Source organism: Heloderma suspectum, chromosome 1 (genome assembly GCF_057233095.1).
Source record: "Heloderma suspectum isolate Gila_16-S chromosome 1, 16-S_ref, whole genome shotgun sequence".
NCBI lineage: Eukaryota > Metazoa > Chordata > Lepidosauria > Squamata > Helodermatidae > Heloderma > Heloderma suspectum.
The window spans coordinates 160,976,356-161,000,028 of NC_139458.1; the positions used below are offsets into that span (position 1 = coordinate 160,976,356).

General features: G+C 40.1%; 1 protein-coding gene across 1 annotated transcript in view; it reads right to left on the reverse strand.

The window, feature by feature from the left end:
- Positions 1 to 23,673, reverse strand: part of NCKAP5 (NCK associated protein 5) — a 904,891-nt gene that overhangs the window by 112,196 nt on the left and 769,022 nt on the right. The window contains exons 13-17 of the mRNA XM_084808715.1: positions 22,948 to 23,052; positions 16,755 to 16,946; positions 11,373 to 15,154; positions 8,612 to 8,789; positions 3,053 to 3,128 (exon numbers count right to left, since the gene is read on the reverse strand). Of these exons, the coding sequence (XP_084664841.1) occupies positions 3,053 to 3,128; positions 8,612 to 8,789; positions 11,373 to 15,154; positions 16,755 to 16,946; positions 22,948 to 23,052 (4,333 nt within the window). The remainder of the gene's footprint in view (positions 1 to 3,052; positions 3,129 to 8,611; positions 8,790 to 11,372; positions 15,155 to 16,754; positions 16,947 to 22,947; positions 23,053 to 23,673) is intronic.

Genomic DNA, 23,673 nt, shown 5'->3' on the forward strand with positions numbered 1-23,673 from the left:
TATGATTTGGACTGAAAAATATATGATCCAAGCAAGAGATCAAACAATTCATTGAACTTGGGAGATACGTGTTGGCCCAGGAAAAACAAGGTGAACACTGATTTACTCTCCCCAAAGGCCAGCCCCACTTTTGGCAATTTCCCCGATGAGATGGGTTGGGTTCATATTTCCCCTTCTCTACTTTATCATGGAATATTGCTGGGTGGTAAAATAAGTTAGTAGGTCAAGACTTTAGTAAATTTATTTTATCTTATGACATTCTCTGTTTTCTGGATTGTGACCTGCATAATATACAAAGACAGTTAACAGCTGTGACGTGCCCCAGCCTTCCCCACAGCTGCAGGCATGGTGGTTGCCCTATGAGCCTCAGACTGTTGGTTCTGGAATGTCAACATTCATGCTGAGGACACCTTGTCTGGGGCAGCTCAGGATTTCATGGCCTCCATGAAGACCATGGGACTGTCCCAACATGTCATCAGCCCAACCCATGTAGTGGGGCATACTCTAGACTTGGTTTTCTCAACTGGACATGGAGATGGTGGTCTGAAGGTGGGGGACTTTTCATCAATCCCCTTGGTCAGATCATTACCTGCTGAGGTTTAGACTCACAGCAGCTTTTCCTCTCTGCAAGGGTGGGGGACCGATGAAAATGGTCCGCCCCTGGAGGCTAATGTATCCAGTTGGTTTCCAGAAGACTCTGGGGAGGTTCCTGGCTGATATGGTAGGCTCTCCTGTTGAAAGCCTGGTTCATCTGTGGAATGCAGAAATGACCCGGGCAGCTGACATGATTGATCTCCTGAGTAGAGCTTGTACTGCTCTATGGTATAACCCGGAGCTGAGAGTGATGAAACAAAATAGGAGACAGCTTGAGTGTAGATGGAGAAGAACTCCTAGTGGATGCAATCGAGTGCTGGTATGTGCCATTGGTAAAGTATATTCAGGGACAGTGAGGGCGGCAAAAAAACATCATCTTGCTGCCTCTATTGAATCTTCTACCTGCCACCCAGCGGAGCTGTTCAGAGTCGTCCAAGGGCTATTACATGCTGGCCCTAAGGACACCATAGACCCTCTGAGGCCTGCTGTAATGCATTTGGTAGGCTCTTCCAGGATAAGACCTCTTGCATCCACCGGGACTTAGACTCCAGTGTTATAGTAGGTGAACCTTGTGAGGTATCCAGAGCACAGCTTTGTCCTGTTCTTTTGGATGAGTTTCAGGTCAAGGACATTGACAAGGTGCTTGGACAGGTTCATGCAACCACTTCCGTGCTGGATCTTTGCCCCTCTTGGCTTATAAAAACTGGCAGGGAAGGAACAGCTGGCTGGACCTCACCAACTGGTCCACCACTTCCTGGTGAGAGGGAGTGGTCCTGGGCCACTTCAAAGAGGCAGTAGTGAGACCACCCCTGAAGAAACCCTCCCTGGACCTGGAAAATCTTAATAATTTTAGGCCAGTGGCAAATGTTCTTTTCCTGGGCAAGGCTCTTGAGCGGGTGGTTGTCAACCAGCTCCAGACACTCTTGGATGAGACCGATTATCTAGATCCATTTCAGTCAGGGTTCAGGCCAGGTTTTGGCAAGGAAACAGCCTTGGATACCTTGTATGATGACCTATGTCAGGAGAGAGACAGGGGCAATGTGACCTTGTTGACTCTCCTTGATAACTCAGTGGCTTTCAATAACATTGACCATGGTATCCTTCTGGGACGACTGTCTGAGCTGGGAGTGGGAGGTTGCAGTGGTTTTGCTCCTGCTTGGATGGTTGGCTCCAGAAGGTGGTGCTTGGGGAACACTGCTCGGCCCCATGAATTCTCCAGTATGGGGTACCACAGGGGTCAGTTTTGTCCCCCATGCTATTTAACATCTACATGAAACTGTTGCGTGTGGTTATCCAGAGTTTTGGAGTGCATTGTCATCAATACACCGATGACACGCAGCTCTATTTCTCCTATTCATCTTTTTCAGGTGAAGCTGTGGATGTGCTAAATTGGTGCCTGGCTGCTACAGTGGACGGGATGAGGGCTAATAAACTGATACTCAATCAAGACAAGACTGAGATACTGATGGTGGGTGGTTCTCCTGACTGGATGGAGGGTGCTCAACCTGTTCTGGATTGGGTTGCGCTCCCCCTGAAGGAACAGGTTCATAGCTTGGAGGTTCACCTTGAGCCATCTTTGTCACTTGACGCTCAGGTGGCCTCAGTGGCACGGAATGCCTTCTATCGACTTCGGCTGGTGGCCCAGCTATGCCCCTATCTGGACAGGGATAACCTGGCTTCAGTTGTCTATGCTCTGGTAATCTCCAAATTAGATTACTGCAATGCACTCTATGTGGGGCTGTCCTTGAAGATGGTTCAGAAGTTGCAGCTCATGCCAAATGCGGCGGCTAGATTGATAACGGGGACCAGAAGGTCCGAACATACAGGACCGACTCTGGACCGCTTGCACTGGCTGCCTGTACGTTTCCGAGGCCAATTCAAGGTGCTGGTTTTAACTTATAAAGCCTTACATGGCCTGGGACCACGATATCTGATGGAGCGCCTCTCCCGACATGAACCTACCCGTACACTACACTCAACATCTAATGCCCTCCTCTGGCTGCCTACTTCGAAGGAAGCTCAGAAGATGGCAACAAGGGAGAGGGCTTTCTTGGTGGTGACCCCCAAATTATGGAATAATCTCCCTGACGAGGCCTGCCTGGCACCAACATTGTTATCTTTCAGTGCCAGGTTAGGACCTCTCACTTCTCCCAGGCTTTTGGCAGCATATGACAAGTTTTAATCGATCCTGGAATAGCTTATGGTTATGGTTGCTTGCTTTGAGACTGCTTGTTTCAAGTTGTTTTAGATATATGTTCTTTTGTGTATATTATCTGTTTTTTTTTATGTAATTGGCTTTTAAAATCTGTATACTGTATTTTTAACATTTTTAATCTTCGTTTGAAGATTAAAAGATGAAACAGAGCTTTGGCTATTGGGCAGTATAGAAATGTAATAAATAAAATAAAATAAAATATAAGCTGCACACTAATACACAGTTCAATTTTGTTGTTTTTACCTATTAAATGGCTTTGACATGTTGAATCAGTGACTGTGTCTTCATCCTCTTGGAAGTTTTCTGTTACCACTTTGACCTGTGTTGTACAGAAAAAGTAATTAGAACGGCTTTCAAATATATCTTTTGAATATCACAGAGCAGAAGCCGTATGATTTCTGAGCACATCTGTTTCACTTTTACTACCTGTACTATCACCCTTAGCTATCCAGCTTAATACAGCTTCAAGTCACACAGAATGAGAATTGAGAATACACCTCATCCTGTTATGAATGACTTCTAAATTGGTTCTAAATGCTTTAATAAAAGCACTGCTATGCACTTGTCAAGAAAAATTAAGGCTTGGGGAGGTATAATTCCCCATGAGGAAAGAGTTTCTGCTATGATTTATTTTAATAAGAATAAAGAAATACTTCTAGGTCTCATGACCCTGTATTTATCTCTCTTCTGGAATATCATGTGTCATTCATTTATACTAAAGAACACAGGAAGCAAATTTAATGTGTGACAAGGTTTCTCTTCACTCTGTGTTGCAGTCACTTAATGTGTCTGACGTCTTTCCCACCTCTGCCAAAATACAATGTCTTATTGTTATCAGCTGGGGTGGAGGAAAGGGTGTTAAGCACTCTTCCCATCCCACTCCAGCTGCCTGCCCCTTTTATTCACTCAGAGTCACAGGCTACCAGCACCATTTTAAATCGTAAAAACATTAGGGTGGGGGAGGAAAAAACACACAACTGGCATATAATGTCTAGTTTCGTCCCAAGTCCCCACGTCAAAATGAGACTGGATGCATAATTTCCATTGTTCTTGTGTTTTGCTCATAGATTACTATAGAGCTAGATAGCTCGCTTGCTGCTTTAGATCCCATTTTGTCAACCAGTGGCATAAAGATACATGGAAAACACAGATACTTTCACATCCATGGCAGCAGCCTAGGAAGAAATAACCAATGCGCCCATAACATCTCCATTACAGCTGACTGGAGGTCCCCTTCACTCGCATGCATGTGATTCCCATGGCTGTCATATGAATTTTTTAAAAAACCCACAACCAAAAGGGGAGATAAGCCATCATATCTTTCCTATTTTTTTGCAAAATATTTGACTATTAGACTCAAAATGAGCTATCCATATGAGCAAATGAGTCAACACTTCTAGCAAAGCCCCTGTGGTGACTTCCACTACTTCCCAAGGTGGCTGTGCTTCCTGTTGCTAATGGAATGTGGCTTGAAAAAAATTATAGACAAGAGCCAGGCATCATCTCTTTGTCTTGTACGGAATGTACAAATCCCAGGATTAAGTGTTTAAGGCCTTTAATTAACACAGTGAAAAAGAAAAGATCTAATTCTATGGTGCATGAAAGATACACTTCTGATCTGAAAACCCTCCTTAAGGTGTATTAAAGTTAAATAGTACATTTGATTTTGTCACTGAGATGAAATTAAACACATACATTTCACACCAGGTTTTGAAGTACAAGTATTAGTTACTGGTTTGACCCTCATCTCTAATGTGCTTTGCATTGTTACAGAGGGATGGAAAAGAAAATCCACTCAGCTCAGGACTTTTGAAAAGGTTTGTGCTGTTCTTCTCAAAAGGCATTTATTGTTTCCATTTTAGAGAAAAAGAATGCACCATGAGACATGTTGCCACATGCTAGTGTTTTCAGTCACAGCTATTTCTTTTTACTGAATTCTCTACAATCTGATTCAAAGTAAGGAGCAAGCAAAGGTAGAAAAAGACATTAAAACCAAGGAATAAGATGCAGGGCCTATGCATTTAAAGAGATTACATTGTATTAGTTTAGCGGACAAGCTGAAATTTCCAACAATTGTCCCATCATCATCTCCATCTTTTTTAAAAACACAAATTATAGGCATTCATTTTCTTTCATTCCAAATGGCCTCGACATGCTAATGCTAATTATTTCATTTATTGAAGAAATCCAAGAAAATTCATATTTTAAAACTCCACAAAGATGTAGCATATAATGTAATCCAGTCTTCAAAAACAATGTCCTAATAACACTTTGATTTTCAGCTTAACAAAGTGCAGTTTGGAGAAGGAAAAGGTAATGCCTTTTCAGTGTGACTAATTTGTCCTTAGAAGTTAAAGAGAAAAATTAGCATTTCTTCATTATTTATGTATATTCAGAACAATCTTTGTACTTGCCAGATAAAATGAAGTGTGTTTCTTGAAGATATACTTAAAGTCCTAAATGGCTATTATTGTTACATTTGCAAAGGCTTCACCAAATGAGACAAAAAGTCTGCAAATTACCGAGCCATTAGACAATAATAAGAAAGTTTAAAAAGAAATTGTAAAAGCAGCATGCTTTAAAAAATACTTCTGTACAGTGAAGATATACCCTAAGCTGTCAGCACCATATTAAATGGGGCATAGTTAAATTGAGTGGCTGTGATAAGGGGCTCCGCTTTGTTATCAAAGTTCTAGATCAGTTGGATTGAATTTCCTGCATATTGCACATTTCCAGACTTCCATTCTCTCTCATTCCTTTCAGTGACATTACAAGGGCAAACTTAGATATGCTTATAATTTGTGGTTTTATAATGCAGGGGACATCTACATTTTCAAAGGAAAGATGATACCATAGAAGCTACAGGCCACAAAAAAGGGGCGGGGGGGGGGGAGGAAAAAGTTCTCTAAAGCATACATATTCAGAATATGGTTTGGAGATGTTTTTAACAAATGACCTTGTATATATAACTTTCTACACAATACAATTTTAACTATAGTAAAGGCTTTATTTATATGAAAACATAATCCCGCACACACATTTGCCTGAAGTGGAGAGGAAGCCATTGATACTTTTAACCTTAAGCACCCTAAACATCATTACTAAGCTAATAGATTTTTCAGTTCCCATTATGAAGGGCTTCTAAACTGTGGTTTACCATTAGAATATATCCCTGAGAAATATGCCATTCATATTTCAAACTTTCTCATACAAGACAGTAGCATGCACAGGATTGTAATCGCTCACCTTTTCCACAGTGACAACAACAGAAAAGGCTAAGAAGAAACTGCTAAGAAGTTTGATATCAAAACTTTATGGGACAGCATACTTTAAGGGAGAAGTCCTGCCGTATGAATTTTAAAGACAGCTACTACGGGCTGTATTAAGGGCCTAAAATAGGATCTCCCCTTTTTTTTTTAAAGGGGTAACAGCAGCCATGAGGAGATCCTATTTTATGGATTGTGACCATGATACCGAGAAGTATCAGTATTAACACTCCCCCCCCCCCCACTATTTTCCCAATGAAAATCCCTCCTCCGGGTGCCTGTTATTAACTCTGTAATCACATACAGATAAATAACAGGTGGGGAGAATTTTCATTGGAAAACTGCATGGAAAAAGATGTAACACCACCTCTGGAGTGCCATAATCACAATGCAGATTGTTTCCCTAGCTGCCTTTAACCCTTAAATGAAAAAGAAAAACATGGGATAGCCTATTCACCTCACTTCTACTTTGGCTCTAAGGGATAGGTCACTCAAAGGTTCATTAAAACAAACATGTCCCCACTCCTAGTATGACTTAAGACTGCAACACCATAGTAGTTCTGAAGCCATCACTCATTTCAGGAATATATATAAGAATAACTGCTTTTCTTTTCCATGTTAGCTCAGGATGGAGAACAAAATGAATATGGGGAGGTTTGGAATGCATATTTAAAGGCATAAATGGCTGTAGTTGATATCAGATGCCTACAAGTGAGCAGTATCTCTCACAATCTACTCCTTGTTACATCTGGTCAATTTGAATAATGTAATGGAATTGATTCCATTTAAAATTGTATAGAAGCAGAATACTTTTGTTATTTATACCTCAGTTTGACTTGTGACAAAATAGAAACACCTAAAACTGATGAAATATGATGTTATTTTTTTAACACATTTAAAGGATGTCTTTCCATAAGCTCATAAGCATACAAAACATTGAAGGGAAGACATAAAAGCCTCATTAAAAAGTACAGGCTACACAGAAACGACACAGAAAAAAATAAAGAGGTGATAGCCACTAAAAAGGAGAAGAAAAGACAAAATAGAGGGAATTCCAGCTTTCCACACACACATATTGGCTACAAACCAGAAAGGACAAAAACCTGTCAGAATGTTTAAACAAACCTTACATCCTTTTCTAAAAGCAAGCAAGAAGTCATATCCTCTCAACTTGGAAAGCAGATAATTCCACAGTGATGGGGAGAGGGCCATAGTATAAAACCTTTGGTTCTAAGCATGGAACACCTTGGGCTTCTTCACACAGAACTTTTATCCTGCGATTGAAATTGCTCAGTCACAGAAGTTTGCAGGTCCTTTGGATGACATCAGTAATGACCAGGGCATCTCCTGCACTAAATTACCTTTATTCCGTTTTTAAAGAGATTGGAGATAATGAGCTATCAAATTACAGCACTTGAGTTCTGCTTGTGTTCTGCTTGTGTTCCCTCCATGAAAAAGGAAAAGCCACAATAAGAGGAGCTAGACCAATGAAACATAGGGAAAACTCAGAAAAAGGGGAAAAGGCTGGGGGAGGAAGCACATGTAACTTTAATGAGCTTCCGCCGTGCATTAAAAACGTGGTTGTTCAGGCAGGCATTTGGGGTGGGTTAGAGTATTTTAGAAAACATTTTTATTGTAGAATTTTATTGTTTTAAACTGTTTTATTATACACTGTACATCGCCCAGAGTGCCTGGGTGACCAGCCAGATGGGCGATTAATAAATTTAATAATAATAAATAAATAAATAAATGGAATCTGTCATGATCCTGCATTAAAAACAGAAGCAGAATGCCCCATTTTAAATGTGGAATTTTAAGCTGGTATAGAGATGCTCCTTATTTCACATCATAAAGGATTATGAAGCAAAGCTAAGTTCACAGAGGAAACTGGTAGGGTGATTGATATAAGCAGAGGAGGCTTCTGGGGCACATGGTTCTCAGATCAGAGCATGAAATAACTGAAAAGGTAAAACTAAGCACTTTGAATTGGGGGTGGAAGTAAGGATGGAAAAGTCCATTTCCAGTCCATGTCAGTTTTGCTTTCATATGTCCATTCCATCCTTTTTCCATATCTGTCTGTGATTTTTTTTTTAACTGCACATGAAAATGTGAATTATTTTTAAATCCCCACTCCCACAAAACATGCATTTTTGTACACATTTTATCCTAAAATACACATTTTATATAATATACCTAAAATATAGACATTTTGGTACATTTGTTTGAGCCAAGAACTGTATGGCAAAATTTGGAGTTGTGCAAAAATGAAAGGTTAACTATGTTTTGATCTGGGAAGTCTGTATCAGGTCAGTTTGCTTAAAATGTGGACTGAGAGAAATCCTCAAGCATCCCTACCTGGAAAGGGACAGAATATGTTCTCACCATATGACAGTCATGAAAATTAGTAGAATTGGATTCCCTAATCAGACCATCAGGGGTTGACATTAACCTATCTTTCCCTTTATGACAAGCATATTTCTATCATATATAGATGTATTCCTTCTGCAACAGTAAGAAATAATGTCTTACTGCTTACCAGTGTCTCATTTGGCATTTCCATATCAGTCTTTGTTTTGCTGTTTTTCTTCTGATTTCTTTGAGTTCCGATAGAGTTGCTTGGAAGAGAAGAGCTCTGGGAACTGCCCTTCGACATACTCCTGTAGGAAACATTATTTGATCCACTTTTTGTCTGCTGGGCTGCTTTCTTATCAACTCTGCAGGTAGAAAGTGATTCCTCTGATAAATGACATTGCCCTTCTTCAATCACTCTACTCTCCCCATTCCTTTAATGTTTAACGTAACTTCCCTGTATCTTTCTCCCTGTAGACCTTTGAGTGATAAATGTTTCTAACTAGCCTTGATCAAATCTGTCACTTGCAATTTCAGGGACTATATTAATTTAATCTTTTCAGATATAATGATATATTTTAACATTTATATGACTGTTGGGCAAATTGGAGAGCATTGTATAATTATTGCTGAATATATTTGTTGACTAAGGTTAATATAGCCATGAATGTAGCTAATTCTGGTTAGATACCATATTTGTTTACTGACATTAATCAACAGAAACCAAACCAAACCAGGTACTGCCTTACAAAATAAAACATTGCATGCTATATGCCACATTAAAAAAAATCTATTGTTTAAAATTTGTATTACCTTTGATAAGACTTACTATTCTTTAATTTTAGAGACCACTGACCTGGTTAACAAAGAGCGGATACAAATGAGTGTAGCAATTATGTGGTTCAATTTTTACTAGGCTATGCCATTCTAGCTGGCAGGTGGTAGTGAGGTTACACATTTGAATGCACGTTCATATTCCAAAAAGCTCCTTGTGTACAAAGCTAGCATATTAGGGGAAGAGCTAGGCATGAATTCTGCTCCCTGACCAGTTTTATATTGGAGGTTTCCTGCCTGCCTGCCTGCAGTCTGAAACAGTACAGCCTAGCAAAAAGCTGAACCCCAAGATACTCCACCCCACTGCTCAAAATTAGTGCTGTCCTGAAAATTTCTCCCACATTTTTTTAGACCAGTCTCATTCAGTTTTGATAGAAAAGAAATTGCTTTCAAAAAGAAATTCAGTGGTAAAGAAAAATTAAGAGAAATTTAAAAAATGGGTAGGGTTTGAGTTTCATGGGCTTACCTCACCTAGGAGGTAGCTGACGAATGTGTGCAAGTGTCCTGTTTTTCATTGTACAATCATCTCTCTGGCAGCCTGTTGCCTCTTCAGCTTCCCACACTTCAATTAAACCTCAGGGGAAGACATCATGAGGTAATTCCTCCCACAGTTTTTTTTTTTTTTTTTCCAGGTCAGGAAGTGCAGGCAGCCTAGAAGGTTGCAGAGCAATGGAAAGATGTGCAACAGAAAACACACACACACAGCACACACAGCTGCCTCACAGTGATTAGGTAAGCTCAAAAACACTACCAAATAAATTAAAGAACACCCTGAGAATGAGGCAGAACAATGGAAGCCCCTTTAATGGGAGAAGAAAACTTTCAGGAAATTGGAAGCCTCTTCCCTGGAGCTGGACAGAACACTGCCTCCTCACACCTGCATTGTGGTGGATGCAAAATGAGGGCCAGGCTGCCAACACAGTAGATGCTGTTGCCATTTATAGAGGCAAAAAAAAACCCTTGCAAAAAAAAGAATGAAGCTTTGCTACAACTCCTTTCAATGGTAATGGCCCTACTTGTGAGAAACTGTTGACAATTTCTCCTCCCTATGGAGAAATTCAGTGAAATTGTCCCCTCCCCTGAATTTCTCTGCCCACAAATAGCGTGAGGATCCTGAGGATGGAGATCCATAATTTGGGTGCTACTATAAAGAAGGCCTTCTCTACTGTCACCACCAGTCAACTCTCTCTGATGGTGGTAAAACATGGAGAAGGCTATCCTTCAAGCATCCAGCTCCTAGGCCACATAGGGCATTAAAGGACTTCTATTCTATGACTATAATCTAGAAAACACAAGGATAGATGTGTGTGAAGCAGTAGTGGGGTGTCTTCTCTCCACCCACTCTGGGAAGTGCTTGCAATATGCATCCTTATCGCAAGATGCTTTTCAACCATTGCACATGCATTGCAAGATGCTTTTTAATGTCTGGAGGATCTTATAAAGCAGCTTGTGATGTGGCATAGTAAAAGAGTGAGAAAGGATGATGTTTGGAAAGAAAAAAAAGAAAAGAATCACATTGTACATCTGCAAAGACATGCTTAACTGTGGCATAGTAAATTATGTTATCCATGACTTTTGTATAGAAGACACTAAATGTGAAACTACACATTATGTTAATTACATAGCATGAAGCTGACCCTTCTCTTTGTTTTTTACTGTAGTGTAAATGTGCATGGCCCCAATTCGATCAGGACCACAGCACAATGGAAGGGAAAGATTAAGCCTCCCCCCCCGCCCCCACCACACACAGGGTTTTAAAATAAAAAAAGAAATCTCCATTAGTGTCAATGGAAGCATCTGACTTGGATTCCTGCATTCAGCAGGGGGTTGGACTCGATGGCCTTGTAGGCCCCTTCCAACCCTACTATTCTATGATTCTATGATCCCCTGCCCCAATGTTTTAACTTCTGCCCTAGTAGGAGAGGCTTAATCCTCAAGTATGCTGTGGTCCTGATCTGAATTGGCACTTATTCTAGAGTAAAAACAAAGAGAGTGATCAACTACATGCTATGTAGTTAATGCAATGTGTAGTTTGAGCCCGAGACTGGCACTTGAATGGAAGAAACATGGCTTTACGTATCTATATCTGAATCCACATATCCTAAAATCCTTACCTGTGTAAAAGCTCCTTCATAAAGCTGTCTTTTCCTGAGTGTGTGGTGGCAGAGCTGTTCTTTTGTTCACACCTAATTTGGCCAAGGTTACTATTTGTGGCTTTTGCTATTTTCTTTCCTTTTAGAATACTGTCTGACATATCACAATTCAGAGTTTTCTTATTTAGCTCATTTTCTGCTTCACAGTGATGTTCAGTTTTCTTTTTGTCCTTTCTTTTTTCTGATTTAGTTTGCTTACTTCCAAATGCTGAAACCTTTGCTTCTTTCTTTTCTATTTTTACTTTTGAAATATCAGTTTTTCTACCACTCAAGGCTGGGAGTTTACTCTTACCAAAACCAAACCAACTAGCAATAGAAGGTCCCCCGTTCTTTTGTTTAGTCTCAGTAGTAGGAGATTTGCTTTGCCCTTGTCCCTTCTGCATATTTTCTTGGATACACAACATGACTTTTTCTTCTATTGTAGGCTGCAAAACAGATAAAGCTGAAACCTTCTCTGAGTCTTCGGATGCCTTTAAGCAGGTTTCTTGCAATACTGTCTTGCTTCCTTCATATTTACGAGGACATTGCATGCTGTCCAGATTTTTCTGAAGCGGCAGAATTTGTTCTGATGAAATACTAGTTGATGACTCCAATGCCGTTTCTGCTTGTATAACATTTTTTTTGCTTACTGGTTGATGCTTGGAAATTCCGCTGCCTTTTTCATCATGGACAGATCTACTTTGGACATCTTTCTGAGATGGTGATTTGTTGCCCTCATTTTTTGAAATGCTATAAAAGAAATCCCCCTTTGGAGACATATGGAATGGCAGTTTGCTTGGGCTACCAATATGACTACTAGAACTACTAATACTTCCGCAAGAACCCTGTCTAGAATAGGAGATTTCTGGAACTGTTGTTGAGCTTGGAACCATGTCTGACATCACTGCTGATCCAGGAATTGCTTTAATTTGTAATCCCTCCACAGTTGAATTCTGCCTGGTTAAAGAATTCCCTCTTTCAGATGTATTGGTTATAATCTGTGTCCGAACTTTTCCTAACCCTTCTGTGGAAGGTATAGGTGATTTTTCTCCAGTGTGAATACTGAAACTTTGACTACGGGCCTTAGCTCCATTCATGCCAAGAGCTGGCTTCAAGTATGTCTTATTAGTAGAAGAAACAGATCTCTTAACTAATTTGTTTTCTAATCCATCTTGTTCCATTAAGCTGCAAGTTTCAGGTGAACCAGAAGAAGCCGGATCCATACCAAGTTCCTTAGCAAAACTTTCCCTTATTTCATTTTCAGCACTCCTGAATTCAGTGTCTGCTACATCTATGGTGGTGTGAGATAAAGATTTGCCCTGCCTCTGTTTACTTGAATTCACACAGCATTTGGAGGCTGCATTCATACTTTCTTTTTCCTGCTTCCCTGGTATGGTGGAGCTCTTTCTAAGGTGCTGGGGAGATTTTATGAGTAATCTAAGTCCTTCAGGCAGATGGGGTTTCAGTCCCTTGTCTGGTTTGTTTCCAACCTCATTGCTTTGAGACAACAATGATAATGAGGGGTGACTGTTCTGAAGTAGAAATGGTTCCCCCATCATTATTGTATGACAATCTGGTGATGTGGGGAAGCTGTTTGAAAACTTAAGCTTCTGAGGTATTCCACTGTCCTTAGACAGTGGTCCATTTTGCACTGGATTTATATCTTCTGACATGCAAGCAGCAGGGACATCCTTGGAATTACAAAGTCCTCTATTAATGCAGGATACTGAATGGTTTGAAGGTTTTGGAGACATTTTCTTTATAAAAATGTTGGGAGTGCCTTGGCAAGTGCTGGGGATTTGCTCTGATATGCATTTGCTTTGTGTGAACATTTCTCCTTTCTCGTGAAAGTGATTTAATTCAAATTTAGGTGTTGCAGGGAGCTTGTTGATTTGCATTTCATGGGTAGTGATATTATGAAAAACAGCCATTGATGTTCCTTTCTGTGGTAACAACTGAACTGCATTTTTTACTGTCTCATTGGGAATACTTGCCCCAGGCTTATTTGGTACAGGTGGGGAATATCCATAACTTGGTCTTATCAACAGTGAAGATGATCTTCCTGGTGGAGGAGGGGGTGATGGGGATCTGGCTTTTACAGGAGTCAAACCACAATGAACATCTTTAGTTGGTGGCTCTCCACAGTCAATGGATTCTATGAGATGTTGAGGCAATGAAGTTGATTCTGGGAGTTGATTCTTGGGCCAATCTGTTCTGCCCAGAATTTTAGAATTTCGTGGAGGGTTTGACAAGACCTTTGGAATATTCATCTCTATTTTTGAAATGGAATTCTGAGTTGGACTTTGCACCTTTTTGAACCTTGGGCATTTTACAGGTGACAATGGAGATTTCTCCAGGGTTACAGGGCAATATGTAGTGGAGTCTTCACTCATTGTGGCTTTCATTTTCTGTGGTGAAAACTTACCTCTGCTGGGAATTTTGGTCAACTTTTGTTTTTGATTGCTATCTGCCTGCATACAAGATGGAGACCTGGCCTTTGAAGAAATACTGCAGACTGGCTTCACTAGCCTTTGTCGTGGGGTATTTTGAAACATGGATCTTTCAAAGTGTACAGGACATTCATTGCTGTTCATAGAAGGGACAAGTGCATGTTCATCCCCTAGATTATTTTGGAGAGTCTTTCTCTCAGTTTCATTATCAGGTGTTTGCAAAATACTGTAGTTTTTAGCATCTGTTACTTTCTGCAAAATAGCAGTTCCCTGAGGTAAGCATTCAGTGTATTCTGCACTGGACCCAGTATATGGGTGGTTGATTGAAATTTCATTTCTAGTTACAGTGACAACTCCAGTTTGATGTGAACTGAATTCAATAGGTTTGCCATCTTCAGCATCAAATATTACCGTAATGCATTCTTCCGAAGAAGTCTTCTTTATAACTTTTTGTTGCTTAATGAAATTACACGTCTTTGGCCTAATGTCTGAGTAAGTGGGGACCTGATTTGCTTCTTTTTCAGAAGGTGCAAACTGGAAATTTTCCTTCGTTACATGCACATCAGCGTTTTCTGACTGCTTGTCAACAAAGGGCACTAATGACAAATCTGATGGGCTTTTCTCATCACCGCTTTCTATATGTAATTCGTCCAGGATTTCATTGTCATCAGTATCTGAAAGGTGTAAATTAAGGTCTCTCCAGCTTATATTAGCAAGACTTTTATCTATCTGTAGAACAGGCAGCTTCACATTTGTGCATGGTTTTGCCTCTGACTGAAATTCACTGACAAAACTAGTCAGTTTTTCAGGCCTTTCCTTTGAATTAAAACAAGAAACTCTTTCTTGTAAATGCTTTCTATCAGATTCCCAACCAAATAGGCTGTCAGAAACACTGTGAGTTACTTTATTACAGTAGTGCCTCCAGTCTTTGCTTGGTACTTCATATAGCAGTGCTAAAGATGAAGACTCGTCATCTGCATCCTCATGCGAATCAGAGTCATACACAAAGGTTTTCTGGTGCTCAACACAAATAGCCCCTATTTCCTCTGGTGTGCAACGTGCCTGTTCTTTATGACTACTGCATTTAATTCCAGGGGAGTAGATTCCCTCATTAGAATCCATGCAATCTTTGTATCCCCATTTAGACATAACAGGAGGTGGTTCAAGTAGTATTTTTCGCTTTTGTAGCTTCTTTAGCCCTTCCAAAATGTGGTTTTCCTTGATACGAGTTGGAGGTAGATGATCAGCAGGACTAGAAAGGTTGCTGGGGAGTGAAGAACCAATGCTTATTCTTTTATCCCAGCTTACTGATGACTGTTTTTAAAGAGAGAGAGAGAGAGAGAGAGATTATTACTACAGAATTAATAAACATTACTAAGAAAAAAGAACAATCTAAGCTTACCGACAAAAATGTACATGTTTTTGAAACACCACTATATACAGGTCATCTTTTCCTTCCTTTACTATGTTTCTCAAATAATCTGGACCCTCTTAATGTATAAGCACATCAGAGGTCTGTGCATGCTTGTCAATGAAAGGAGTAATGACAAGTCTGAAGAGCTTTTCTCATCAATATTTCCCTATTTGTGGTTTGTTTTCATACCTGAGAAGAGTTATTTTCCATCTTTAAACAAGCAATTCAATGTTTTGGAGCCAGTCTAAGTCTAACAAGACTCTGTTTGTCAAACTGCTCTACCAATTACAATGTTTTTGTGCATTTTGTTGTTGCAGGTCCTATACAAATGTTTCAACCCTATAAATGTTCTTGATTTAAATCTGGACCAGAAAAAATATATACACTCTGGTCTTAACTATGAATTTCTGTTCTTCAAAGGAAGGAAGGCAGAAAGCTTGGCAAAGACCCCTCTTCCAGGGCCAGGAAGGCAGGGTTTAAATTCTGTTTCTGGAGTAGGAGGAGCTTCTTCCCTCTGTTTCCTGATGTAAATTTGTCCCCAAAGGTATTCAAAACAGTAAGTGGCCAAAAGCAACAGAAAAGAGAAGCAAGGTCTAGGACAAACTGTGGCTGATCCTCACATTTCAGCTAATACTATACTGACAAGACAAATGTGTCAATGAAATAACAGTATGCTCCTATCATAAGTTAACACAGAGGGGGTTAGATGCATGGATGACTAGTGAGAGTGGAGAAGAACAGAGAGGGACCTGCCCTAATATATACCATCCTCCTAAATTCACAGGCCAGAAAACATGGGTGGTAAGCAGGTGAAGGGGTAGGAGCCAGAAACATGTCCTCCTTCTCTCAAGAAGAACAGAAATTCACAGGTAAGATGAGAATTGGTGTTTCTCCCCTTGAGGAAAAGGTTACAGCTAGCTTGGGGATGTCGAAAAGCATTATGTCTATAGGTGGAAATTCAAGGCCCCAAAATCCTGGCTTCTCCTATATCTGCAGCAATCTTTGGAGAATATGTCATCCAAAAGCTGTCTTTGAGAATTATATTGGGCCAGGCACTCTCTCTCACTGTGCCTACCCTACCTCACAGGATTGTTGTGACAGTAAAAGTGTAAACCATGTATACTACCTTGAGTTCTTTGGAATAAGGGTGGGATAATAAATCTATGAGACAGACTCTAGTTATATATGTTGTGTGAAGAAGACAAAGTTGTAATTTCTTACATAAACATGTGCTTCCCTTATGAGAGTTGCTTTGGTGAAAACCTATTTTCTAAGATGGACCTAGGATAGAGCAGTAGCCAACATCAGTGGAACTGATGTCAGGAAGCAGTTTTTCTCTTAATACTACAGATGTCCATCATAAACACATCTGCTACAACATTCTTCTGATCTATTTTAGCACTCAGTAAATATACATGAAGTATATTTAAGGCTCCAGACTTTGTTCTTCCCCTTTCCCACAGCTTCTGTGCTCAGATTAAAAGTAACTGGTGTGCTTACCCTTTTACTGCAAGCCTTCCCATCATTCCAAGTATAGGAGGAGCCACTGGAATATTCACTGCAGGCACTTGACAAAGAGAGTTCACTGCTGCTGCAGCTGCTTCGAGGATACACTCGGTGAGGCCCTGTCATATTTAATTGGCTCTGGCATTTCAAGGCAGGTACTCCAGATTTCATATTCTGCTGGCATTCCTAAAACAATAAAAGAGAGGAAACTTTTTTATGGGTTAAAAAAAATTTGATAGTGTATTCATATATACGAAGACAAATCATTTGGTTCTCATGCTGATACAAATCCAGTGCAATGAATATTAAAACCATAATGCTTGTATTTCTTCCTCATTATGAGATTAAAATATCTAAATAATTGCCAGTTATTATTATTATTATTACGCATGCCCCAGTATCCAAGCTGGCCTTTCAATGACAGTCTGCTTGAAATACGCAGTGTTTATTAGCAATGTGCTCCAGAAAGATACTGAAAACAAAGTTAAACCAGTACAAGAACATCTTGACAACTGCATTATATCCCCACAATGTAACAGATGAGGCGCTACAAAGTGGACAAGGTAAATTAATTTAGTGTCCCAACCAGAATGTCCACGGAGAATGGAATCTCTCCATTACAGTCTAATTTTGGTTTCCTATCTAGTTCAAAGCTTATTCTAAGAAAGTATCCGATGCAGGACAATCCATCTTTGTGTCACCATCCGACAGCTGAAGCCTCTTGCTTATGCTATTTATTGACACTTTATGGCTGCCTTTAGTACTTGTGCAGTTATCGGCCTTCTCCAAATGCAATCTCAGCTGCTGTGACTAAATACCAGCTTCGAGGAAGAGAATAATGAAGAAAGAGAGTGGTCCTGTAGTTACAACAGGAAACCTTTGCAGAAGTTTGTAGAGGTGTTTAATTTCTTTCTAGGCAACTATTCAGCTTCCTAACAAGGGCAGACATCCCTGAACTTCAGAACCCTCATGAATATGCTGCCATGCAATACTCTGTCTACTAAATGGAATCAGACACATTGCGTAAGTTATCACTAACAACACGATTACATTTCCTTGACATTTTGCAAAGAATTTCATTAATATCAGAGCCAGTTTTTCTCAGCAATAACAGAACACTGTAGAGCTGGATGCTTCTACATGTCTACTCCATTAGGAGTAGATGCAAAGAACCTAATCCAGAGCCCCAAATGCAAGCCAATGTTCACATAGAGTTTCCATGCAAACTGGTTTTACCTCTTTATTACAATGAATGGAGTAGCTCTGCAAGCAGAATACTCCCCTTTCCCTTAGAGGTGCCATACTGGGTGGATGGGGTGAATGCGCACAAACCTGAAAGACCACGTGCATGCAGGCTTCTCACTGCTGCATATGGGATAGAAACACTCAGCATGCCCTGTGTATAAATATGAATTTCAGTCCTTAAGGGCAACTGTGGTGAAATGGTAACACGAGGGCCTAAAGACTAAAGGCACTAGATGCAATCTGCTCATTAGTTCTGGGCCCCTTGAGTAACACCAAAAATGTGTGATGGTGTTGATTGGCAAACTCCACCTGAAGGCTGTAATGTCACTAGTGTACTAAGATCACTCATTTCACATCAAGGGTACTCTATGACAGTTAATGGTTTAACCATCATAGGCAAAGCTAGCTATGTATTTTTCCCAGACCCAATAACAAAGACACAGAAGACATAATGTAGGTATAAACAGATGCCACCTAACACTTGGTGAATGAGCAGATTTCCCCCTGGCCAGGATGAGCTTATCTTGGCTCCAAGCCTCCATCAGTAATGCAGGCTGCTCTTAAGCAGCCATAGTTCACACACTTAAACTGTGGAGGAAAACATACCTGCAGCATTGTCTCTCTGTGTTGATCATGAATCTAACAGTCCCCTGCTCCAGCTGCCTCCTCAAGCCAAGAGAGGTTGGTTCAGGAAACGCTAGAGTGTCCCCCAACCCTGCACGACCATTTATTGTTTCCTAAAATTACTTATTTAAGCAAATTTAGAAACATTATACTCTAACCAGAGCATACTCAGAGGCCATCTCAGTGTGACTGTGCAAAGTAGGCAAGAAAAAAAACTGGAAAAAAATCATACGAGAAGAAGAGAGTCTTGCTAGTTCTACTCTGTCGTGATCTGTGAAGCAGAGTGGGGAGATCCATGAAGAGAAGAGTTGAGCTGCCTTAAAAACTCTCCCTCCTCACATTGTCTGTGCAGCTGCTTATACTGTACTGACTCCCACTGACTGCACTACAGACAGCCTAATGTAGTGAGGTGTCAGGCCCGACTTTCTGACATACTCTGGGTACCCAATACAGGATACAAATAACAGTGAAACTCTTTATTGCAGCAGATTGGGTTACAGAGACCAGCTTTTCAGAGCTTGTGGCAAAGTTTACAGCATTTATAGACCCCAATAAATCAGATAGCCTAGGCATGTTGTTTTATTTAAGAGAAAGCTCCAAGCTAGAATCCACACAGAGTCCAAGTCCAGTAACAGATTCCTAACCAGGATCACAACAGTACCAGATTCGAGGGAGACAAGAGCTAACCAAAGACCAGGCAAGGAACTATTCTGGGAAATCAAGATGTTGTTCCCAGCAAAGGCTCTTTGGTCTCTGCACTGGCTTAAATACAGGGGAGAGGCTGCTAGAGCTCCCCTTCTGATGATTTATCCTGGCAGGACAATCTGGCCAGTAAGTAAACACTACATCTAACAGGAGGTTTCTTTTCTGCCCTCTTTAGTTAAAACCTTCACCTGGGAGACACCACATCCCTGCAAAACCTTCGTCCTGCTGGTTCTCACAATTCCAGGCTGTAAACCAGAGGCCTCACTGAAGGCCGAACCTTGCAGCTGTGGCTGGTAGGGAGTATCACATCTTGGAAAATCTTCAAATATCAGTTGAATTAGGAACTGATGAGATATGAGCCTGGTTCTCTCTAAAGTAGTAAACTTGTTCCTGGGCAATACAACCTCTGGTCAAGTGAGAGAGTTCATCAAGTGATTGAATGCTCCTTATAAAAATATTCCCTGTACATAGTAGACTAGACATCAGAGAAGAAGCTAGGCTAGAACTTTTCTACCTAACTTCCAGTTTTCTATGTGGGGAGAATTATTTATTTATTATTTATTTGCTTCAGAGAAGCATTCACTCTTATGAGCCTCACCTATAGTCTGATGTGGTAGTCTTCACAGAGGCATAACAACTCAGTGACAAGTTGGCAGTAGTCTCAGTTAGGGATGACACGGGCACCCAATTCTGTCTGGGAATCTGGTAGAACCCCTCTGCCCACCTGCACCCCTGAGCTGTGCTTGCTGAGTCGCCCGCACTCACCCAGATGGCCACATTGAGCTCTGCGATCGCCGTTTTTTGGGGGGAATTTTTTTTTGGGGAAAATGGTGATCGCAAACAAGTGCATATTTGCATATATGCAAAATGGGGCCATGAATCACCCATATATGCAAGATTACAGGTGTTTGCTTGCCTGTAATCTTGTGTATATGGGCCATTCATGGCCCCATTTTGCATATACGTATGTGAATGTGCACATTTTTGCAAATACACATATTTGCGTATATGCGGATATGTGCATTTGCAAAATGGGGCCATGAATGGCCCATAGACGCAAGATTACAGGCAAGCAAAAGCCTGTAATCTTGCATATATGGGTGATTCATGGCCCCATTTTGTGTACACATAAATATGTGCATTTTTGCAATCACCATCCCATAGACGCAAGATTACAGGCAAGCAAATGCCTGTAATCTTGCGTATATGGGTGATTCGTGGCCCCATTTTGTGTATATGTAAATATGACAATTTTCGCAATCACTCCCCCCCCCCAAAGGTGATCGTGGAGCTTGACAAGGCCACCTGGGTGAGTGTGGGCAGCTCAGTGAGCAGCAGGGAGCTTGAGTGTGGATATGGGTGTGTGCAAGCGGAGGCAGGGGCTGGGCAGGCACCCAGAGAACCCAAACAGGGGGCATCTGCCCATCCCTAATGTCAACCCATGCCTGAGACATATCAGAATATTCATACAAGTTGCCTGGTCTTATCGCATCAGCTAAAGGACATCCCCCTCTTAAAAAAAATAAAACCAAAACCAAAACTTAGCCTACCTTCTACTATCACCTAAATAACCATACACAGGGTCTAAGATCAATGCTTTCTCCTCATTCCTTTATGTTATTTTATTATATTAGTGTGCCATTCTTCAATACTGAATAATCCTTGTGGTATAATGTTTTTTGGAAGCACTGATCTCTGCCTATCAATTGAAATTTTTGCTGAGGAATCAAAAGGTTTCCCCGTTTTTGCATATTTTCATGCTGGAGTCTGGTCTATGCAGCTGACATAGGTACTCTGCCCAGATAGGTACAGGCCTTGTTTACACTCAAATTGGACTGCAATCCTTCCTACACACATACATACACAGTAAGTCTTACTGAAATCAAGGGGATTTACTTCTGAGTAGACATGCATAGGATTGTGTTTTTAAGATTGTAAAAATTGATCATACTCTGTACCCAGACCTATCTTCTGAGAAAGATCATCTCCTGAGCTCTCAATAGATTGTGTGATCTATTTACGTGGATTTATACAACTCAGTATGTTTCAGAATGGATTTGGTGCAGTGCAGGGCAATAACAGCGCAAACTGATTGACATGGGTGGGCTGCAGGCATAAGGAGTAGATGCTGAAGGAAAGGTGACACAAGATGTTGTGTGGAGCCTAATCTGCCCAAGGCCTCCTAGGTGGCAGTTTTTAAGCTAGTACTGAAAGCATATGTCTTCACACAATCATGAGAGGGGCTGGCTGCAATCCTATTCACACCCATTTAACCAAGAGGGGCTTTCTTGTGAATAAGAAAGCACAGGACTGTGCAGTAGGCAACTCTTTTATTTTAAAATGACTGTTCAGAATAGATATGTATGCCTGCAAAGGGCACTGTATAGCAAGATTAAGCCTAAATCATAACTTCTCTATAAGCCCTTCTCCATCTTCTGCCAGTAGAGGAGACATTTTCATCCTTTGTAGAATAGAAATAGAAGGACATTTAGCTTCTTCTATTTCAGAGAGAGACACGAATGAATGCCTAAGCAAGTGAAGAGAATATGCAAACATTAAAGACAAGCGATGAAACCGGAACGATAGTTCATGTATCACTGGATGTCTTCTTAAATTGCAGACTTCTTTAAAGCTTTTTTAAATTGAGGTTGAATTTTCTTCCTAACAACATTCTAATGGCTTCCTTAAATTTCCTTTAAAAGATCCCAAAGACTACCCTTGTGGTGCATTAATTACATATATTTAACTTGTTCATTGGTTTATTAATTTGCCTTTCATGACTGGATTTTTTCTTATAATCATGGGTTTTAAACCATCATCTTTAATAAAATCCTGGCTCACGATTATAATTTAAACACATAATTGTTAAGTAGGAAGGAAAGACAATTGTCTGAACTGAGCTATTGCCAAGCTAAAAGTGGGTAGATAGAGTAATCTAACCTGAAGGCTAAATTACAGATTGAATGGGTAGGTCATTAACATCCTTCTGAACCTTTGAAACAATAGCTTTTTCCCCACTTAGCTATGTTTTATCATACCATACCAAATTAGATTTTTGTTTAATTTTCATACTTAAACATAAAAGGTAGGTTTTTAGTTCTCATTTGCTTTATTTCTATCTTTATGCAATTTCTGTTTTTTGCGCTACATTTTCCTTTATTTCAATGGAACATGAAAGTCATACTAGTTAAGGTTTTGCCAAATAAGCACAAAGCTAAACCCATCTGAAAAGGGGAAAAAATTGCAGAGCCCATGAATTTTTAAAAGTTCATACATAATATATCATAAAACTAGGATGAATAATATGGTGCACCAGCTTTAATAAAAAGCTCCTTGACTGTTTCTCAGAAACTTTGAGATGTAATCGATACCCAAAAAGGTGTCTTGGGGACACTGCCAAGATTTATGCTTTTTCGCAAGAAGTGGCACTTTTTACTTCCTCTATCAGCCAGGGAAATGATAGTGAACTTCAGAAAAGAGAAGAAAATGTTGTTATCTCTCCTTCCACTGTGTTCTAGTTCAAGGATGAGGTTTATTGGTCCCCCTATTAAGTCACACTTTATGGAGAGATAAGAATGTGCTAAATGAAGAAATCAAATACAAGAAAACTCACGTGAACCTGAACATCAGCACTTCGTGATTGCATCAAACTTCTGTTCTTCTCTACCTCTGAAAGGAAATCCCCAGACGACAGATCTAAGATGCGTGAATGAAGTTTCTGAGGGGAAATAATGGAATGACCAAAGCATAACCATTTGACAAGTATGCAGAAGATCAGCAATTTCGAAAATCCCAACTGTTGCAGTTAAATTTCAAGGGAAAAAAGGACCCCTAAGGTAAAACAGCTTTGTCCTAATTTCTGTGTTTATTGAATCCAGGCTTACAGTACAAAGAGGAGTTGATTATTCATGAAAAAGCAAGGCCTTTTTTTCTAGCTTATGATGGCTGATCACTTTTCACAGCTTTCATAGGAATTTTCATAGGAATTTTTTCATCAAATTTTAATTCAGAGGAATAAAAATGCCTTTATCTATAGAGATAGTTACAAATGTCCAATACTGTGAAAGATAATATATTAAAAATGTTTAACTAATCAACAGGTTAACTTTATTTTATTTAGCAATTTCTATAGCTCAGGTAAATGATTATAAAAGTGATTCTACTTCTAAACAGCATTGATCTCGCAAAGCCCTCCCTTGCACACATTTTAACTCAAAGTCATTAATGTCATCTGTTAGGAACAATTAATGTGAATAGAAAATAATTGCATCAGGGAGGTAGGGACTCAGAGGATTTTGTGCATTAATATTCACATGCTGTTCGATTACATACTCAATTC